The sequence below is a fragment of the Nuphar pumila genome, chromosome 3 (genome assembly GCF_984573655.1).
Source record: "Nuphar pumila chromosome 3, dmNupPumi1.hap1.1, whole genome shotgun sequence".
Lineage (NCBI taxonomy): Eukaryota > Viridiplantae > Streptophyta > Magnoliopsida > Nymphaeales > Nymphaeaceae > Nuphar > Nuphar pumila.
The window spans coordinates 1558693-1577060 of NC_143251.1; the positions used below are offsets into that span (position 1 = coordinate 1558693).

The 18368-nt window shown below is 37.3% G+C and overlaps 1 protein-coding gene and 1 long non-coding RNA gene across 8 annotated transcripts; one reads left to right on the plus strand and one right to left on the minus strand.

Moving 5' to 3' along the window:
* Positions 1–66: 66 nt before the first annotated feature.
* LOC149841592 (G-box-binding factor 1-like) lies at positions 67–11829 on the minus strand. 7 transcript variants are annotated; one of them, XM_089998568.1, is made up of 13 exons: positions 11545–11783; positions 11202–11235; positions 7114–7228; positions 6996–7043; positions 6788–6880; positions 6607–6693; positions 5574–5743; positions 5411–5468; positions 4997–5045; positions 4612–4892; positions 4353–4430; positions 944–1069; positions 67–440 (listed from the first exon to the last, which is right to left on the minus strand). In XM_089998568.1, exons 3-13 carry the CDS (start codon positions 7174–7176, stop codon positions 240–242), a joined length of 1254 nt encoding a protein of 417 aa, XP_089854694.1. In that variant the 5' UTR covers positions 7177–7228; positions 11202–11235; positions 11545–11783; the 3' UTR covers positions 67–239. The 7 variants fall into 7 exon arrangements, with proteins under 7 accessions (XP_089854694.1, XP_089854699.1, XP_089854697.1 ...); XM_089998573.1 differs by lacking the exon at positions 11202–11235 and having other exon boundaries at positions 4997–5036; positions 7114–7283; positions 11545–11829; XM_089998571.1 differs by lacking the exon at positions 11202–11235 and having other exon boundaries at positions 4997–5036; positions 11545–11820.
* A 2812-nt stretch (positions 11830–14641) lies between these two features.
* LOC149841593 (uncharacterized) lies at positions 14642–17431 on the plus strand. The gene is made up of 2 exons (XR_016430997.1): positions 14642–15240; positions 17231–17431. It is a non-coding gene; the product is annotated as an uncharacterized LOC149841593 (long non-coding RNA).
* Positions 17432–18368: the final 937 nt, after the last annotated feature.

Sequence of the window (18368 nt, forward strand, 5' to 3'; positions counted from 1 at the left end):
TGCAGTACTTTCTTTTTTTAAGCAGGCATCGAAAGCTCCAGTTTATGCATGAAGAGACATGATCTCCAGTCAAAACTCTCCTACTTCACCAGCCAATTCATTTCAATGATGATTCTCACTTCCTTACACCGCCATAATTAAACACATCAATTTAGAGAGACTCGAATTCTACACAATTTACAAAGCCTATCGATAGTGTTACACAGGATCACCACAATTTGATTGTGGGCAGCTGACCTTTAATTTTTTCTGGACTCAAGCTTCCCGTTGGTGTTAAAGAATTTGCTATTCTTGGGACCAGAAATCAAACTGCTTCCCCTAGACAAGTCACGTGAGTGCCCATTGTCTTCACTGCTAACCGCAGGAAAGGCCATGGAGTCTGCACCTTCTTGGTCCAACATGGATAATGCTTCAGGTCCATAATACCGCGACAGTTGTTCCTGTTAGAGAAAGCAGACAGTAAGGACGGTTTGCTACAAGCATTTCAAATTACCAAGATTACCATAAAACCCCTCCAATCTTATTGTCAATGATAGGATAACGTTCCACCAAAGGCATGTAGCATGAGCACACACACACATACATTGCATCAAGTCTGGAGTCTGGATAAATAGCATGAAAACTTGAGGGGGTTTAAATAAATATTGTTGCACGGAAATTTTTCAACCTCTTATGGCCACAACTATCACCTAAGTACATTTTGTAGTCATCTCAAAGATGTATGTTTCATACTACTGTCTGTAACAGGTCATCCAAGTCACAGATTCACAATGCCCCTAATGACCTGAACAACTAACACAATCACATGAGTCCACTGTAAACCGTAACTAAGCTCATCAGGTTAAATTTTTACCTGAAACATGCATACATAGAAAGTACAAGGGTGTCTACAAAGTGAAATTAAACCATTCAAAAGGAAAAACAAGGAACCAGAATATCTCACCAATATGGATGCATTTTCAGATGTAAGCTTCTCACACTCGTCAGAAAGATGCTGGAGTTCAGCTTGGAGTTTTTGATTCTCAGTATTCAGTAGCTCCACCTTAGCTGCTAGTTCTTCACACTCGGCCTGTTCAAAAAACAACTTTCATTAAAAATGATCATAGATTTCCTTAAAAAATGAAAACCAGCAAATCCAATGATTCTTAAGCTATCATGAATGGTTTCAGCAGGTCATGAATGGTTTCTAACTTTCTAGGAAGAAAAGTAGAAATAGTATATGATCAATGCACCTCCTATATAGTATCACTATTGTACTAAAATTTTTGAAACATGACATCAGAGGTTGCTTCAACCCATATACAGCTTTCTTTAAATAGCATACTTCGCCTTTTCCATCTTCTTGAGCAAATCCAATAGGTAGGTTCATGCTTTCATGTAAACCTCTCCTTAAAGATCCCCATCAAGAAGCGTGTTTTTCACATAATGTAGAATTGGCTTATCTACCACAAAAGTGTTGTAAAGGTAGTGTAACGCTTGAGAACGGTTCTTCATACTCAATCGCATGTGTCTAAGTTTATGGTTTCACAAAAAATCTTAATACTTTTTATAACTAATTCATTTGGCTTGAGCTTAAATGTGTAATTTGCACCCAACACTTTCTTGTGAAAGGTACAGACGTAAACTCCCATGATCTACTTTTCTTTAAAGAAGCCGTATCATTCTCCATAGCCTCTTACTACTAAGGGCTTTGCAATGCCTCTACTATATTCTTGGGAATTGGAATCAAGCCTCAGTTCGCCACAAAAGCCTTGAATTTTGACATTGATTATTAGGGGAAAAAAATGACAGGATGAGAAGTACAAAGTCTTTTACCTTATGGCAAGAGGTAAACCAAGATCAGAAATGTAGTTACCTTGTTTAGGTTGATCATTTGACACTTAAGCTTCATGATGAACTAATTCCAGAAGACCAATGTGAGACATGACGGCTTTCCTCCCTCCACCAGCACACATCATCATCGTCTTAGGTGTCTCACTATTACATAAAGGACTAGGATCCAAAAAGACCACAGAAATATAGCAATAGTATGTGTCAATCTTCTTCACTCCCTCATTTTGATTAGAAAAATAATAGGGTACTTCCTCTAGATTAATGAATATCTCATAAAGACAAATTTGATAGCTTTTGGATCCAACTTGTATCTAATAACCTTATGATCATTGACAAAGTACATGCAACCAAACACTCAAGGAGTAACATGAAAAAAAGGTTGCTTGAGAACTTAGAATTTGCAAATGAGATTCCCCTCTAAGAACATCTGAAGGCATCCTATTAATGAGATAGGCTGCAGTGAACATTGTGACCACTAGCATCTTCTAGAATCATTTCTCTCAATAGGAATTCTCTTGCAACTTCAAAAGGATATAATATTCTTCCTTTCAGCGACCCATTTTGTAGGGATGTGTAGGAACATGAAGTCAGGATCAATTTCATGTTAAAATTGGAAAATATATTCTCAACCACTATCAACTCTCAAATTCTTCAAGGTAGCATTATACCAAGTCTCAAGACTCTCAACTATCTTATGAAACAAAAGAAAAATTGTACACACTCAATCCCCATAAATCAATGGACTAACTCAAAATAAGTAAAACATCACCGACAAGTTTACAGGATATGAAATTTTACATTGATCAGCTGTTTGATAAGTGTCACAATGTAAGACTGCATTACTCTTCCAATTACTAGGTCATGACACAAATTTTGCAACTTAAATAAAAAAAAGTCCCTAATTTCAAATTCAACAACAAAATAGGTGCCATAAGAAATCATTACATGCCGTTTATTAAACACATTAAGCCTGTATGCTTATATCTATACTCGAATGTCTTTCCATCTTCAAATCCTGAAAAATGCAATAGGATGGGTAAAATGTCACTCAAATAGCAGGAACACCGGGAACATGAAGAATCAGTATCCAAGGATAAATTTGACATATCTAGACCACATTTCCCCTGAAAGGGAGAGGGGCATCCAACTGCAAGATGTAATGTGGACTACTGGAACAAAAATAATCTTAAAACAAGGATCCTCACACTATTTATGTAATACATAGCTTGAATCAAATCCCATGATTTAATAAATAGGATCAGCATGATAGAATGGGGAGTAGAGGTAGAAGGCCCAGCAACTTCATGACTTCCAATTCTCTAATGTTTCAACCCTTCAGTTCTCTTGATCAAGAAGGATACTACATCCTTCTCCATGATATTTATGTATGGGCCTTATTACCTCTAGCGTTCGGTCTACTGTATACCACTTTCCACCAGTCCTTTCATGGGATGAGACCATACTCCAAGAGATTTACGAGTTTTAATCCCTTATTTGCATCACCCTAAGCTTTTTTTTTTTAACAAACATTCAGCGAGCTATGAATCCACTACTACCCTTTAAAGAAGACCAAAGAATATCTGAAATAGCAGAAAGAAACTTGAAGATATCCAACTCCACAACTAACAATCCAGTGAAGCCAAAATTTTGTGGGAAAACCTTTGAGAACTTAAACCACTCATAAATGCAATACTGGTTTGATGTGGAACTTCATTTTTTATATGAAACTTTGGTGATTGTGGGGCACTAATTTTTAGATTCCTTTTAAAAACATGTAAAATCAACAAAAATTCCTTGATTTATCAACTAAGAAGGACCATGGAGACCATATATGTACTTTCATATCCACAAAAGTGAAATATTAGAAAATCAATGGGGCTACTAGACGGTGTGACATTATCCATAGTAGCACAAAGATTGTTGCTTATATATATGGAAGTTAATATTTTGCACCTAACAAATTCTGAAACTCTGTGGTAGTTGGTAGTTCTTTACATGTTAATTGCCACCAACAAGGGCAATTGAGTATTCATGGAAAACGCACCCACATTTATCAGTTGTAATTTGAAACATATGGGGTATAACTTTGTACATTTTATAGATTTTCTAAAATGCCCATAGCCAATGAAAATTAATGCAATACAAAAGCATGTTATTTCCAAACTTAGGGGAAAATTTGTTGAAATTTATTAACATTTTTCAATTAGTGAATACTAACAAACAATCAACCTACTTACATACATGTGCGTGTGTGGAAGAGAGAGAGAGAGAGAGAGAGCAAATTGATTTTTCATTTTTAATATCTAGACTTCTATTTAATACCACATATGGAACAATAATGTATGGGTCACCAATAGACATTTAAGGCATTAGCAAAACATTATGAACATTTTACGAGAAAGCCTTTTGCCAAAGATGCTACATAAAACAACAAAAGATGTGTTCAAATTTAAATTACACAAGAAACACATATATACACAAATATAAAAACCTTCAGCTATCTAGCATCATTAGCATACTTGCTTACGAAGTCTTGATCTTCTAGCAGATTCACGATTAGATTGTTTTCTCCTTTGTCTCTTCAGTTCACGCTCATCCTGTTAATGTTCAAGAATCAGCAGCTAGCAAATTTAGATGATCAAGCAGACATTCCAAAACCAAATTATTATTGATTTCATGATTTAACAAAGAAAGAATCACATTGTGAAATTCAATGAACATTGGGCATCACAATCTAAGCCAAGTGAAAGTGACAAATTTTTTGACAAAGGTACATACCTGAATCCAAAGGTCAGACGGAACCCTTTCTCGACCAATTATCGGTGTTGGCACAGCCGCTGATGAAACACCTGCTGCAGTAGATCTTGCCTTTACATTTACAGCTCCGGCGGGAGATGCATTCCAGAGATCCATCCCTATGTTAAGATTGGTTGTTGGGCCAGCAGGCTTTCCAGGCACAGTCACAGGAGGGATTAATGCAGCCTGCCCCTGAGCATTAAAATACGATTCGCCAGTCGGGCCCATGTATTGTGCAGCATTGTTGAGCTGAGCATTTGCTCCTGAAGTAATAATCAAATCAATAAATCCTCTAACTGGATAGAATCTATGCATTTGAAATATAGATATGCCATCAATTTATTTGAAAGACGCAGCAGTAGTTTACCATCCGCTAGCATCTGATCGAAACTCCGTTTCCTTGTGTCCTGCAACTCCTAAATGCAAGACTGAACACATCAGAATTCATATAATCTCTCAAATAAAAGAGCCAGATTAAAATAAGGTAAGTAGTAATAAAAAATGTAAAATGCCAAAAAATGTATTAAAGATACAATTTCTTTCAATTTGATGGAAAAAATATCCTGAATAAGTTGAAGAAATGATCAAAGGGAAATTTAAATACAAACTGAAAAGAAATGAGAAAATAATTGCATCAATCATGTCATCTATTGAAGAGAATAATTACTTATTTAATACCAACAGTATGCACCTAAAACATGTTAACTACTTTTCATAATGCAAAAATTGTTTCGCAAATCATTATTTTGGAGAACTATGAAAAATAAGGTAAAAGAAATACGTGTTGATTTTCATTATCCTCGCTGGCATCCGATGAATCTTCACTTCCACTCTCCCCACTGTTTAAAAGCATTAAGTGAATGCATCAAGCAGAACCTATCCAAAATCCTACATAAAGCCACTACCAAAGTCAGGAAATTTATTGGCTTTCTTTAAATAGCTACCTGTGTGAGATATCCTCATTTGCCGAACCAGATCCTGTTTTTCCACACTCTCCAGATTTTCCACTAGTGAAACCTAGATTTACGGAGCTTCCCTTTGGCTTCTTCATCAAGCCCCGCGCCTTATCATCTGAGGTTTTTCCTTCCGCTTCAGTAGCAGATGTCACCGGAACCTAGCATCAAAAGAATAGATTTGATTCTGTTGAATAACTCATAAGATGAGAGGAAATAATGGTTACTTTAAAGGCTTTATTTGGCAGTCATTAAGCATAAAATAAGAACAAGAATTGCACTTTCTCAAATGCTCATGGAAACCTCAATTTTCAGCAATCATAAACAGAAGTTCTAGCAACACTGGCTCAATCAAGTTTCTTTAGATTCAGCAAGGAGGGCTTCTAAAACTACATAGCAAGATTGGGCTTCACTTCTGGGAAGACTCTTTCCCAAGTGAAGTCAAAGTTCAAATCAATATGAGTTGCTAAATTTATCCAAATAGAACAGCAAGGCAGCTTAGAATCAGTCAATTGAGATAAGTTTGATAATCTAAAACTGTTTCTTGGGTAAAAACAGTTAATGAAGACTTGAAAGGCTACAACTCTGCCACATCACCATCAAGTCTAACAAGTCTTCACCATGACATTGAATAATAGCCACAACATCAATTGATAGGTCCAAGCCCCAACTGGTTGAATCATAATAACACATGTACAGATTTAACCTGATGCAACTTGCAGACTCAGCACACGCATGTTTACTATGGTACATCGTCCCAGTAAGTAGGTGTAAACATGTTTCAACATGTACTTGCATGCATGAGCAAGACCATATCACAATGAGATTTGAATGAAACAGCCACACATCAGCATCAAATTGAATGGTGACATGCAAGAATATTTAGGTGGTTGAGCATTGAGCCATGAACAAAATTGTGGGCTGCTCATTGAAAAAATTGGAATGCTTTAACAATCTCAGCAAAATAGTTGTTATGAAATTAAAGGAAAATGCAAACCTTAAACAGTAAAGAAAATATTATTACCGGAGTCATGCTTGGATGAGCATAAATTCCACCATGTGCGTAGAGTGCAGGATATGGAAGTGGGGTCCCATAAGGTGGCATTAAGTGCTGAAAAGCAAACAAAATCCCGAGTGTAACAGCAGAATAAATGTGCATCAAAGTATGGCATTCCTAGTATAAATTTCTCACGCAAGGCTATTACCTGGCCTCCCCACAAGTAGGGGTGTGGTACCGGAGAAGATGGAACTGGTGATTGAAAATAACCCGGGGGAGTAGCTCCAGAACCATAATACGCCTACATTCATGAGCAAACTTTCTGAACTTTTAGAACCCTCATTAGGCTGATAAATGGTTCAGCACAACACAATGTTCCATTTAAGTCCTGCAAGAAAGGTTGGCGTGTAACAAACCTGCACTGGTGTAGCCCAATCAGGATAGGAAGGCGTTGATGGAGTTTCCTGCAAGAAGGCATATTCAACATACCAAGAACAGGCATAAGGAACATGGGTGTGAATAAGCATAACTAACCGCTTGTGTTGAAGTAGATGGTTTGGAAGGTTTTCCAGGAGTACCCCCTTCCCCAGACCCCATGACTCTAATCAAAGGTTATACGCAACAGAATCCAACTTGATTTAAGTCCACTCTGCAGTTCACATGGTTATGAATAGGCTAGTCCTCTAATGAGCATCAGGCATCATCTTTTGAAGTATGAAATACATAACCAATTAGTGGGAGAACAGAAGAAACATATAAACAGGAAATAAGCAGTAATGCATATATAGAGCTTATCTAAAGTTAAACCTTTGATATTAAGCAGCGTTCAAGTGATTGAAATAACAAAGACACTCTTAAAAGCAATAGCATGGGTTACCTTTTGGGGCAAAGAATGTCGTTTTCATTTTTCAATTTCAAATTACTGAAGTACATCTTGTCACTTTTTGAAAAGTATGTTTTGTCTTCCTTCAAAACAAAAGACTCGTACGGCGTCCAAAAAAGCAGACATGTATTCTTAAAAATGTCATTGCTTTTAAAGGTGTTTTGGTTTTTTAATCAGTTGCACACTGATAACCTTAATATAAAACCAACACTAGAGTGATAAACCAATACATGCAACACACCCACACACACACACATAGGATACAATACCTTTTTTGCTTTTTTGTAAATCTGGTCCCATGGATGTGATCTACATGCTCCATTTAGTGGGGATCCACATTCAGATCATTAGATCTCAACACCAAAGCAGGTTTTTCAGAGATTGAAAAATCAATGGCAGTAAATGAATCAAATTTTTCCGACTCAAAAGAACTTTTTTTTCATCAAAAAACATGACCCAATGGTTGATTCCCACCAAAGCATGCTGAACACATCTATGACATCAGATTGAGTTGAAACAACTTGCATCATCAGATCTTAACTAGATCACTTATACAAACGATTGTAGCAAATATATTCATATAGATATACATATATATAAACTAATTATACCAACTAATTGAAATGACTAAAGCACCTTTAAAAACAGTGATATTTTTAAAAATACATAGTTTCTTTTATGGGTCAAAAAACTCACTTTCACTTTTCATATTTAAATTAAGCACACCTTATTACTTTTTCAAAAATATGTTTGACTTTTTGCTTCCCTCAAAAAAATGACTATATTCCTTGTATTTTTTTCCTGATAAAGTAACCCAACCTATGTTCTTTCTTAGTGAAGCAAATGTAAAGGGCATTTTAGCCATTTTGCTTGACTAAAACCACATCAATCAGTCAATTATAGGCTACATGCATCCTTGTGTTAGAAGCAAAAAACAGAAGTGGCTAACCAGTTATAATTAAATAAGTGATAACCAGAGCAAATTTTTTGTAATTTTTTCTCTCCTATGAATGTATAGGATGTATATTTGCTATAATAGATTGTGCCTACAATGGAATTGGAATCTCATGATGCAAATTGTTTTGACCAGTCATAGATATCGTCGAGATATTTTCAAAATATTGTGATATTATTGCTGTAAATTCAGCAAATGACAATATAGGTAAAATATCATCAATTTGATAATATGTGATATTATCACGAGAATATCGTGATTTTCTCATGCTATGTCACATGGGTGCGGGTGCGGGTGCGGGGATGAGGCACTTCCAAAAAACCCGGGTGCGTCAAATATATATATATATATATATAGTCCAAAAGTTGGACATAAATGACCCTGGGTGTGTTGACTGCACCCAAGGTCAGGTTGACCGCATCGGGTGCGGGTGCGGCACCTAGTTGGAGAATCCCTGTGACATATAAGGCAAAAAAAAAATTCTTGGCAAATTTTTTTTTTAAGTCTGAAAAATTGGACCAAAATGACCCTGGGTGCGTTGACCGCACCCGGTGCCGCACCAGCATCGCGTCGACGCGGGTGCGGCACCCTGCTAGCCGAATCCCTGTGACATAGTTCTCATGACATTATCAATTAGTTTTACTATTTTTATTTATTTTTTACATTTTAAATATGTTTTCCTTCTTTCTTTTACATTTTTTATTTATTTCTTTTATTCTTTATGTATTTTTTGTCTAAACATGATATTTTCTTACTTATTTTTTTATTTTTTAAGCCAGAACATTTTCTTGAGATTATGAACCAACCTATAATATCACAAGAAATAGCCTTGCCAAGATATAGCCGATACCGATATTTGTGACTATGGTTTTGAGTCTTGACACAATCTAACTTCATAGATGTGTTCATCATGCTCAATTTAGTAGGAATCAACTCTTGGATCATGTTTTCAAGACAAAAAGAAAACATGTTTTTATGAGTTGGAAAAAATCGATACATTCATAGCTGTTGATTTTTTTATTGCTAGAGAAAACTGTATACAGGTTGAATTCCGGCAATCCAAAAGCCGGTTCCCACTAAATGAAACATATAGATCACATCTATGGTGTTAGATGCGAGAAAAATACAAAAAACAAAAAAAGGGATTCAGCCACTTTGCTAAGTCGATTGTATTTACAATAGACTGTACCAAATATATTCTCAAATGTAAATGCACGAATATTTCTAATTCCATGCCCACTCATGGATATTTAACAAGTTTACCACTTCTTTGTTGCCCCAAACAATTACGAAAACACCAATAGTTGCTTCATACATTAATTGGCGTTGTCAAGTGTTTTGTAAATCTATAAAGAGCACATCACTGAATATGTTACATTCTCAACTTAGAACCAACAAATGTGTCTTTAACACTTTACAAATTACTTAAATATCCTAGTAGTGGCAATTAGTATATAGCACTACCATGGTACTTCTAAATCTGTAAGGCGCCAAAAAATGTGAACTTTGTTAACATCAATGAAAGGCCACGGAAATCAATAACGTCATTCATGCACACACATACACATTGTTATATATGTTTGTAATTAACCACGCACACACACACGCACAATTATGCATGCATGTGATTGTGTCAAAGAGCAGCATGCACAGTGCATGTGTAGCTTGCATCAGGCTACACCTGGTCTATGCACATAGCTCTTTCCAGGAGGGTGGCCACCTATCCTACTATCAAGATGATTTTGTTTTCATTCTTATATATGAGTCCGTGCAGCATTTCCACGACATCATTATGATCTATCAATGGGACTTGGCCGGAAAGTGTTCTTGCATTTACCATTAGCTTGGGTGGTTCCTGTTTCTGGTGTTCCAGTCACCTTTTAATGGCTCCCTTAATGTATGTGCCAGGAAGTGTATGAAGAAGCGAGCAACTCCCAGAAAATGCCCCGCGGTAGGCTGTTGTTGGGGCAAACTTTATTCTTTGCTCTACAAAAGTGTAATTATAAAATGATCATAGGATAGATAACTGGCCACTAAAGGGGCTGAATCTTTGTCCTCATCATATTTAAGAGACATCAATAAATAGGTACTTTTAAAAACAATGAACTGTTTAAGACCATGTGCACCTTCTTGCATCCTAAGGACGTACTCATAGAACTTTTGTAGTAGATGTGAAGGCTTTCACAAACATGCTTTCAACTTTCATCCACACTTATGTTGATTCCTTTTTGAGGTCATGTACTTGATTTCAGCCTTGAGTCTCGTGCCTAATCTGCATCCATCTTGTCCTGTCATAGATGAGTTTCTTGGACCTCATGTTGAATGCTTCATTTGAACCCCATGAAATCAGCAACCCCAGGACCTTTTTCATAGTCCAAAAATCAATCCTTTTTTTCACCTCCAACCAAATCACTTTAAAATTTGTTTGCAAGACTTTGAAGTCCGTCGAATTCATACAGTAAAAGCTATGGCACCAATGAAAGCAATGGGATAAGCAAGCAAACACTTACATGTTTCACCACAACCTGACCCTATGTCCAAGCAACACTGATTATCCTCTGACCACCATCAGTGAAAGATTACAAGAAGAAACCAAAGACTCAAGATAAACTTCACGAGAGAGCATAGACACTCAGGAAGATAAATAACACAAGCAGAGACTAAACCCCCACATTTTCAAAACTAAAAACTAGAACAAAGCAAACTGAATACATAAAACGCATCTAACGCTTAAATGAAGAAGGGGAAGCGTGGGGCAAGCATGTCCTCAATCAATCATCCTACCAAACTACCACGAATCTCCGTAATTCCTTCCAATCTGCGAAAAAACAAATTCCTCAATTCAGAAAGACCCACCACTCCCTCATACACTTGCAGGGCTTCCTCCCTACCGAAAACCGCTCAACTGACACGAACTCGACAACTCAAAACACTCAAATTCCACTACATCACCCAAAGCGAGATCCCATCTCATCCGATTGGAACAGAGAAAGATCAGGAAATCAAACAACTATACGAATTCACATCAAACACTTTGTCGAATCAAAGGGAAAAAAAAAAGATGCAGCAGCAAAACGGAAGTACGGTCACAATTCTTCCCAATTCACCGAGGAAACCAAACGCTAACCTGCTCCCATGATGCCGTCCAGCAAGCGAGCGAGAGTACGGGCGCAGACACACGAGAGGATGGATCAGGATGGGTGAGATTGGGTGCGGTAAGCGAACTAACCGACGTGGTAATCTCGTGACATCGTGTCCGGCTACGATTGGCGTCGGTCGTCCCCTAGGGTTAAGGGTTCTCTTCGACCACTCGCTGCTGCTTATGCAGACGCACTGACATGCCTCGCTCGTATGTCGGTTTCAGATAACTCACACGCCCGCAGCATGACCGATTTGACCCCCATCGTTCCAAGCAAGCATAAAGCATATATGCCTATGGTCCGTCAAATTTGAGGCTTAGTAGGCTGGTTCTGGGTTCTATCCAGTCGGTCCGTCTGTATCGGGATGGGGTTCCATCCCTAAACGACGCTGCGGCCTGGGACCTGACCCAGTGCATGTTGGTGGTGCAGCTGAGTCTGACTCTAAGTCAAAATGACACAGGCCGAGTAGGTGTGTCAACTGGTAGGGTTTGGTTCGGACTCGGGTGGAACTAGACTTAAACCAGATTTTCGGGTATGGTATCGGCCTAATCAGGTCTATTATAAGAAAAACCATACCCAAACTCGATAAAAACTACATGAACCAGACCCTGACCATACCCGATAAAATAATGTTTTTATCATTTTTACATTGAAAATTTATGGGTCTTAGTCGAAACTCTAGTCAGGTTCGGGTCTGATATAAAATTTCACAAATTAATCGGACCTTTAAGTTCGGACTTGAGTACCATACCCGAACCTTATAAGGTTTGATCCGACTAAACCTGACCCGTTGACACCCCTAAGGCGTGGTGTCAGTGTCACTTGGGTGAGATAATGGAGGGGCATTCTTGCAGGGACTTGGAGGAAGGAGGCTCTAAAAGTGAAACGGATAAACTTTGGTAAAAGCAGCAAATGCAAATATTTTTCTTTTGGAGACACACCACCGCCTGAGAAGTGATGTGGACAGCCGCTTGGCAGTGCGGGCTCCATCAGTGAGCTGGCTGAAGCCCCGCGTGCATCTGACGAGGAAGGTCTTGTTGAGCGCTGAGCCCACCTTAAGCATGGGTTGAGACTTAGATATAATCCCTCAACCATGAGTTGTTATCCCAAGTTTCATTTGGCTTTTGTTTTATTGCATTTCTAATCAGACTTTAGGCCTTGTTTGGAAACTAGTAGTTAGTATAGAAAGTGCCATTTGAAGAAGTGAGAACCGCCAAACGCTGGATTTGCTGTGGATTTCGTTCATTACAGTAAACATAAAAAGTCCATCTCACTTTCACTTCCAGATGCATAAACACCCATCTCCGCCATCAGTTTCCAAACGACCACCAAAAGTAGTTTGATCAAGTTTTTGCCAAATGCATTAACTCCTATCCCCGCTCCTAGTTTCCAAACAGAGTCTGTCTTAGAAAACCTTTTCAGACAGCTTGTCGTCGTGCCTTTGCCCTTTGTCTTTTGGCAGAAAAGTTTCCTTTCACTTTCACTGAACTGACACATGACACTATATCTTCTCTTGTTCATTTCTTTACTTTGTGGTTTGCTTCCTTTAGAATATGTATTTTAAACGACAATACGATCAGCTCCTATTTTGTTTTGATTGTTGTGTTGTACAGTGCTTTGTATATGATGTATAGAGGTGATGGGAGTGGAGTTGTCAACTGCATCGCTTAGAATATGTAATCTAAACGAGAATACGAGCTTCTCCTATTTTGTTTTGTTTATTTCATTGTACATTACTTTGTATATGTTGTTTTGATGTAATAGAAGTTGCTAATAACGAAAGGGGGCTTCCCTAACTCTTTCATTGAAAAAAAAAAAATGAGACGAGCAACTAGGGCTGGTAAACGAGCCGAACGAACCAAATAAAAGCATGTTCGGGCTAGGCTCGTGTTCGTTTTTATCGAGCCAAGCCTGAGCTCTCCTCGTCCCTGAATAAGAGGAACAACTAACTTGTGTAAAAAGTAAAAACATTCCACGCTATATTTATATACAGAGAGATGCCCAACACCCCTCCAACGAACCTTTAATGCATTTTTGCTGACCATTGGATCTAATGAGATCCAACGGCCACGATAAGTCATATTTTATACATGACCCTTTTCGCCCACCTTACCCATCCCGCCCGTTTTTCGCACTCCTTATCCCTTCTCCCACTCCCTCTCCCTCTTTGTTGCTTTCCTGGAACATCCCCCATGTCGCCAGAGCTCCTCCATGCAGCGGAGCCCCCGAACACGCCGGAGACCCTCCACTCTTGTTGGTTCCCCTCCACACACACCGGACCCCTTCACGCACGCCGGAGCCCCTCCACGGTATCCCCTTTTCCCTCTCTCTCTCTCTCTCCCGACCATTTTCCCTTCTTCCCTCCAAGACCAACAACCCTTAAAACCCTAATGCCTTGAATGGCAGGGTCCCTCCATGCGCTGGAGCACCTCCACGCACGCCGGTTCCCATTTTGTCCTCCACGATGTTCTTCGAGATTGCTGATCTTTTGCGTTGTTTGAATCTTTGACTTTTTTTTGTTGCTAAACATCGATTGAAATTGCACTACATTTGGTACTGTTGTTCTTTATAGGCTTTTTAAGCCCCAATAATTTGATCAAAAGTGAGGTTTGGGGATTCGATCGATGGTCTTGTTCATGGATGTGTGTCGTTTTGTTGTGCATTTTATAGATTTATTGTTTATGAGTTGTGCGCGGATGAATTTGGGGTTTCTATGTGGATCGGAATACGAGATTGCCATTTTTAGTTTTTTTTTTTTGTCTTCCTGGTTTCTTCATGCTTTTTTTGTTGATCTTATCGCAATGTGATTTCCTTTTTCCCGTTTGTAGCTTGTATAACTATTGGAGGATCTCCTCTGATGTGAATTTCTGCATTCATTGTATTGATTTCTGACTTTTTGTATTTATTGATGTAAAATCTCTGGTGCCGATACCTTGGCCCATTCAAAGTGTTATTTGTGGAATAGGGTCTGCATACTGTAAAATTCTTTCTGCCTTCGATCAGTTAGTGTATTCTTTTTGGAATCTATAAATTGGGATTCTATCTTTTATGATGGGGGTGTTGAGAAGGGTGAACGTATTTGAGGTGAAATGTTGTTGAGGGAAAAAATGAAGAATATCCCTTTTGGATGTGTAGATAACTTTGTATCCAAGTATAGAAAAATAAGATTTTTAGGACTCTGCAAACAACAAAAGGAAAACTAAGTTACTTTGTGTTTAATATCATTCTGGGGAACAATTGTATCTTCTTTAACATTTCCTTGTTTGTTGGGTCTACATTTTTTTGTGACTTGTTCTTTATTGTTCCATACTACCACTAAAGTTCTCCTCTAGCGTAGTTTTTGTGTGTTGGGCTTTTCTTTCTCATCAGCTATTTTGTATCTTGCGCCTTGTGGTTGAGAGATTGACGGAGTTGATCAGATTTATAACTCTTTGTGTCATTTTGGTTTATGAGTGTTTATTACAGGATGATTAAGGATCATGATTAATGAATATGGAGGACAAGTATGTTGGCTACGAAAATAAATTTCATATATGCATGACAAAATACCATTGCCGAGAAGGTTGAAATTTTGTCATACTTGTTTTAGAACTACTTGACAGTTTTCTTTCTGTGGTGTACTGGTGTGTAAATATGTAGATGGGGTTAATTGGTGATTAGGTCATTTCCATGCTGAGGAAAAGGTACAACTCCTTTGATGCTCTTACTATTTATGTTTCTGTTACTATTTATGGTGATTTAAGTCAATTGTACTTATCATAGATAATGCCTTTAGATGTTTAATATTGATCTGATGGGTTGTTGCCATTGTATCTGCAACATGTTATAAGCTAATGGTTATAGACTTACATTCATTATTGAAATATTATTTAGTTTATGTTGGCCAGTCTTTCAGGTGGATTCTTTTTTGTTATTCCTTCTTGTTATTGATTTCTTGATTCCTCGTAGCATTTATGATTATGTTTTTTTAAAGCTCCACTCTTTGTCATTGACTGTTATTTGTCCTGTTTTTCATATATGCTTGACAACTATCATTGTTGTTATTGTTTTTTATGTTGTTTTCATATATAATCATCTTATTTTCTAGTATTCTCCATAAATATAATTACTGTTATTGTTTAAGTACTTGTTTATCCTCTTCTAATGAACTGTATGTGTAGCTTTTGATGAAATACCTATTAGCTCTTGGATTCCAAACTTAACAAAGCTCTGGCTTTTGGGCTCCACTAGCCACATCTTATTTTCTAATATTCTCAAGCATCTCATTTTCTTGTATTCTCAAATATCTTATTTGTTACTAGTCACATCTCAAACATCTTATCATATATAGGCATCTTATTTTCTAGTATTCTCCATGAATATAATTATGGTTAGTTTGTTACTATTTAAGCTCATTGGCCCTTAAGCAATCTAGATATAGATAAGAGCCTAGTGACAGCTGTTTGAGATTTGTGAGTTCTCCAGGCCAACCACTTTTTCTTAAATACGCTCCCTATATCAATCACTAGGTTTTCTTTTGTTATGCATACTTGACCATAGCTATGACTGAAATTATCTTACCAATGATGGAAACAATTATACTTACACAATGTGGTTATTATTCTATTACATGTGTTTGCACACACCATGCATGTGAAAGAAAATTACTTACCATAATGTGTTATTGGACTAAAGATGTGAGCATTTTGATATTCTGTTCTCTAAGTTCCAAGTTCCCTTTGAGTTCTGCATGCTTTTTAGACATTGATGGCATCTAACAATTTCAATTGAAGGTGAGCAGTACGCCACGAGCAATTTCAATTCGCATGCCCTACTAAATGTTAAGATTTGTGCCTCCCTAATGTTCTTAGAAATCAAAGCAGTTATAGCTGCTATAGCATAAGGAAATAAGAGGGAGGCTAATTTTCCAATGTCTACATTGGCTACTCATATTTGATGTGGCTTTTATGTATTGTTTCATGTTGATCCTATTTAATCATCGTGACTGGACGGTGGATGAGAGTAGATTGGGCTCAACACCACCAAGCTGCCACAACAAATGCATGTAAACCCTATATGGCCATTAAAGATCCCACACTTCCAACTCCTGACCATCAAAGAGGAGCAGCAAATAAGATTCCTATCCAATTGGAGAGAGACCATTTTTCAAATTGCAAGCCCCTTGGATGGAAATGCCGTTGTGGGTGTCACCTCTTTAAAATCTAAATTACAATAAGATTCCTATCCAAATAAGATCCACAGTTGCACTAAAATGTTCTGATCATGATGTCTCGTGGATTGGGGTACACTGTCTTCTTACTCAATGAAAGTGCCAAGCCGACCCGGCCCGCCATGCACCGGGTTTGGGCCATGATTTTAGGTCCGGGCCCATTAGGTATTGGGCCGAAACCCAGCCTGTTATATACGTGGGCCGGGCCAGGCCCGATGGACTTGAGTTATTTATTGTTTTATTAATAAATTTTTTTTTTAAATTAACTATTACATATTAACTTGGATAACTATTACTATTTACCTAATCGGTTCCCTGAAAACTTGCTATTTGTTAATTATTACTATTTACCTAATTACTTGCATGGAAACTTGCTATTTGTTAATTATTACTATTTACCTTTCTTACATGTAGCATCATATGGTAATATGTTAACGCAGTGCATGGTGCTCTGTCCTTTGCAGGGATTTCGGAATTTCTGGGCATCATAATAACATGGGTGGATGTGGATTTTGCATCCATAGCATAAAACCCATGGTTGAATTCATTTCAAGTTGTATATCTCTTATTTTGGAAATATCATGGCATGATACAAAAAAGGCTTTTAAATTTTTGTGTTGTTTTGAATTTTATGCTTTTTATTTAATTTATTTTTTGTATTCTAAGAATTAATGTATTAATTTTATTAAAAAATAACCTATAAATGGGTTTGGGCCGGACTGAACCCAACCCACTTCACATTGGCCCGTTGGGCCAATGCCATGGGCTTCTCTTTAAACCTGAGCCCGTTAAAAATCGGGTCAAAACCTGACCTGTTACCCAAGATATAGGTCCCACTTATATCTGCTAGTCACAAACCAATAAACAAGGAATGTCATTTCAATAAATCCTCACTTCAAAGTCAACACCAAGCATTAAGCAGCCACATCCATTGGTCTATGAGAGGCCCTTGGTTGCCTTTCATGCCTTGACTACTAATCAAGGTCAAATTTTCCTTCTCTAAACCCCTCAAGGCAAAATAGGTTCCACCAAATTGGAGCAGTAATATGGTGAAAAAAATAAGTAGGACTCCAAAATCAAGTCCTTACAGTCCTCAAAATCTCTAACTTCTAAAAATTTAAGAAAATTTTAAAAAAAAATCCTATTTATCCTTTTTCAAAGGTAAAACTATAGTTGAGCAAAATATTAGTTTGAACATATAAGTGGTAGATTACATGCAAAATATTCAGCAAAGCAAATAGATTGCGTTCTCAAATATCTCTGATTGGGCTATCATTTTCATACAATAATTCAAAATCATAAAGATTTAAACCAAAGATTTAGATAAAAATAGTTTTATATAAAATGTTCATATACAAAATATCAAAATATGCTTAAGAATAGTGAATGAATTGTTGACGTCTCATCATTTGTATTAATTGTCTATTTATCACCTAGATTTTATAAAAAGAGTCAGACAGACTTATGAAAGTATTAATTATATTTCAATAACATTGTAATGTGTGTAACTAGACAATCAACGAATTTATCTAAGTATGGTATCATTTACATTTGATTACTAGTATAAATATCAAGACTTTGTTTTGATATTAACTTACATGT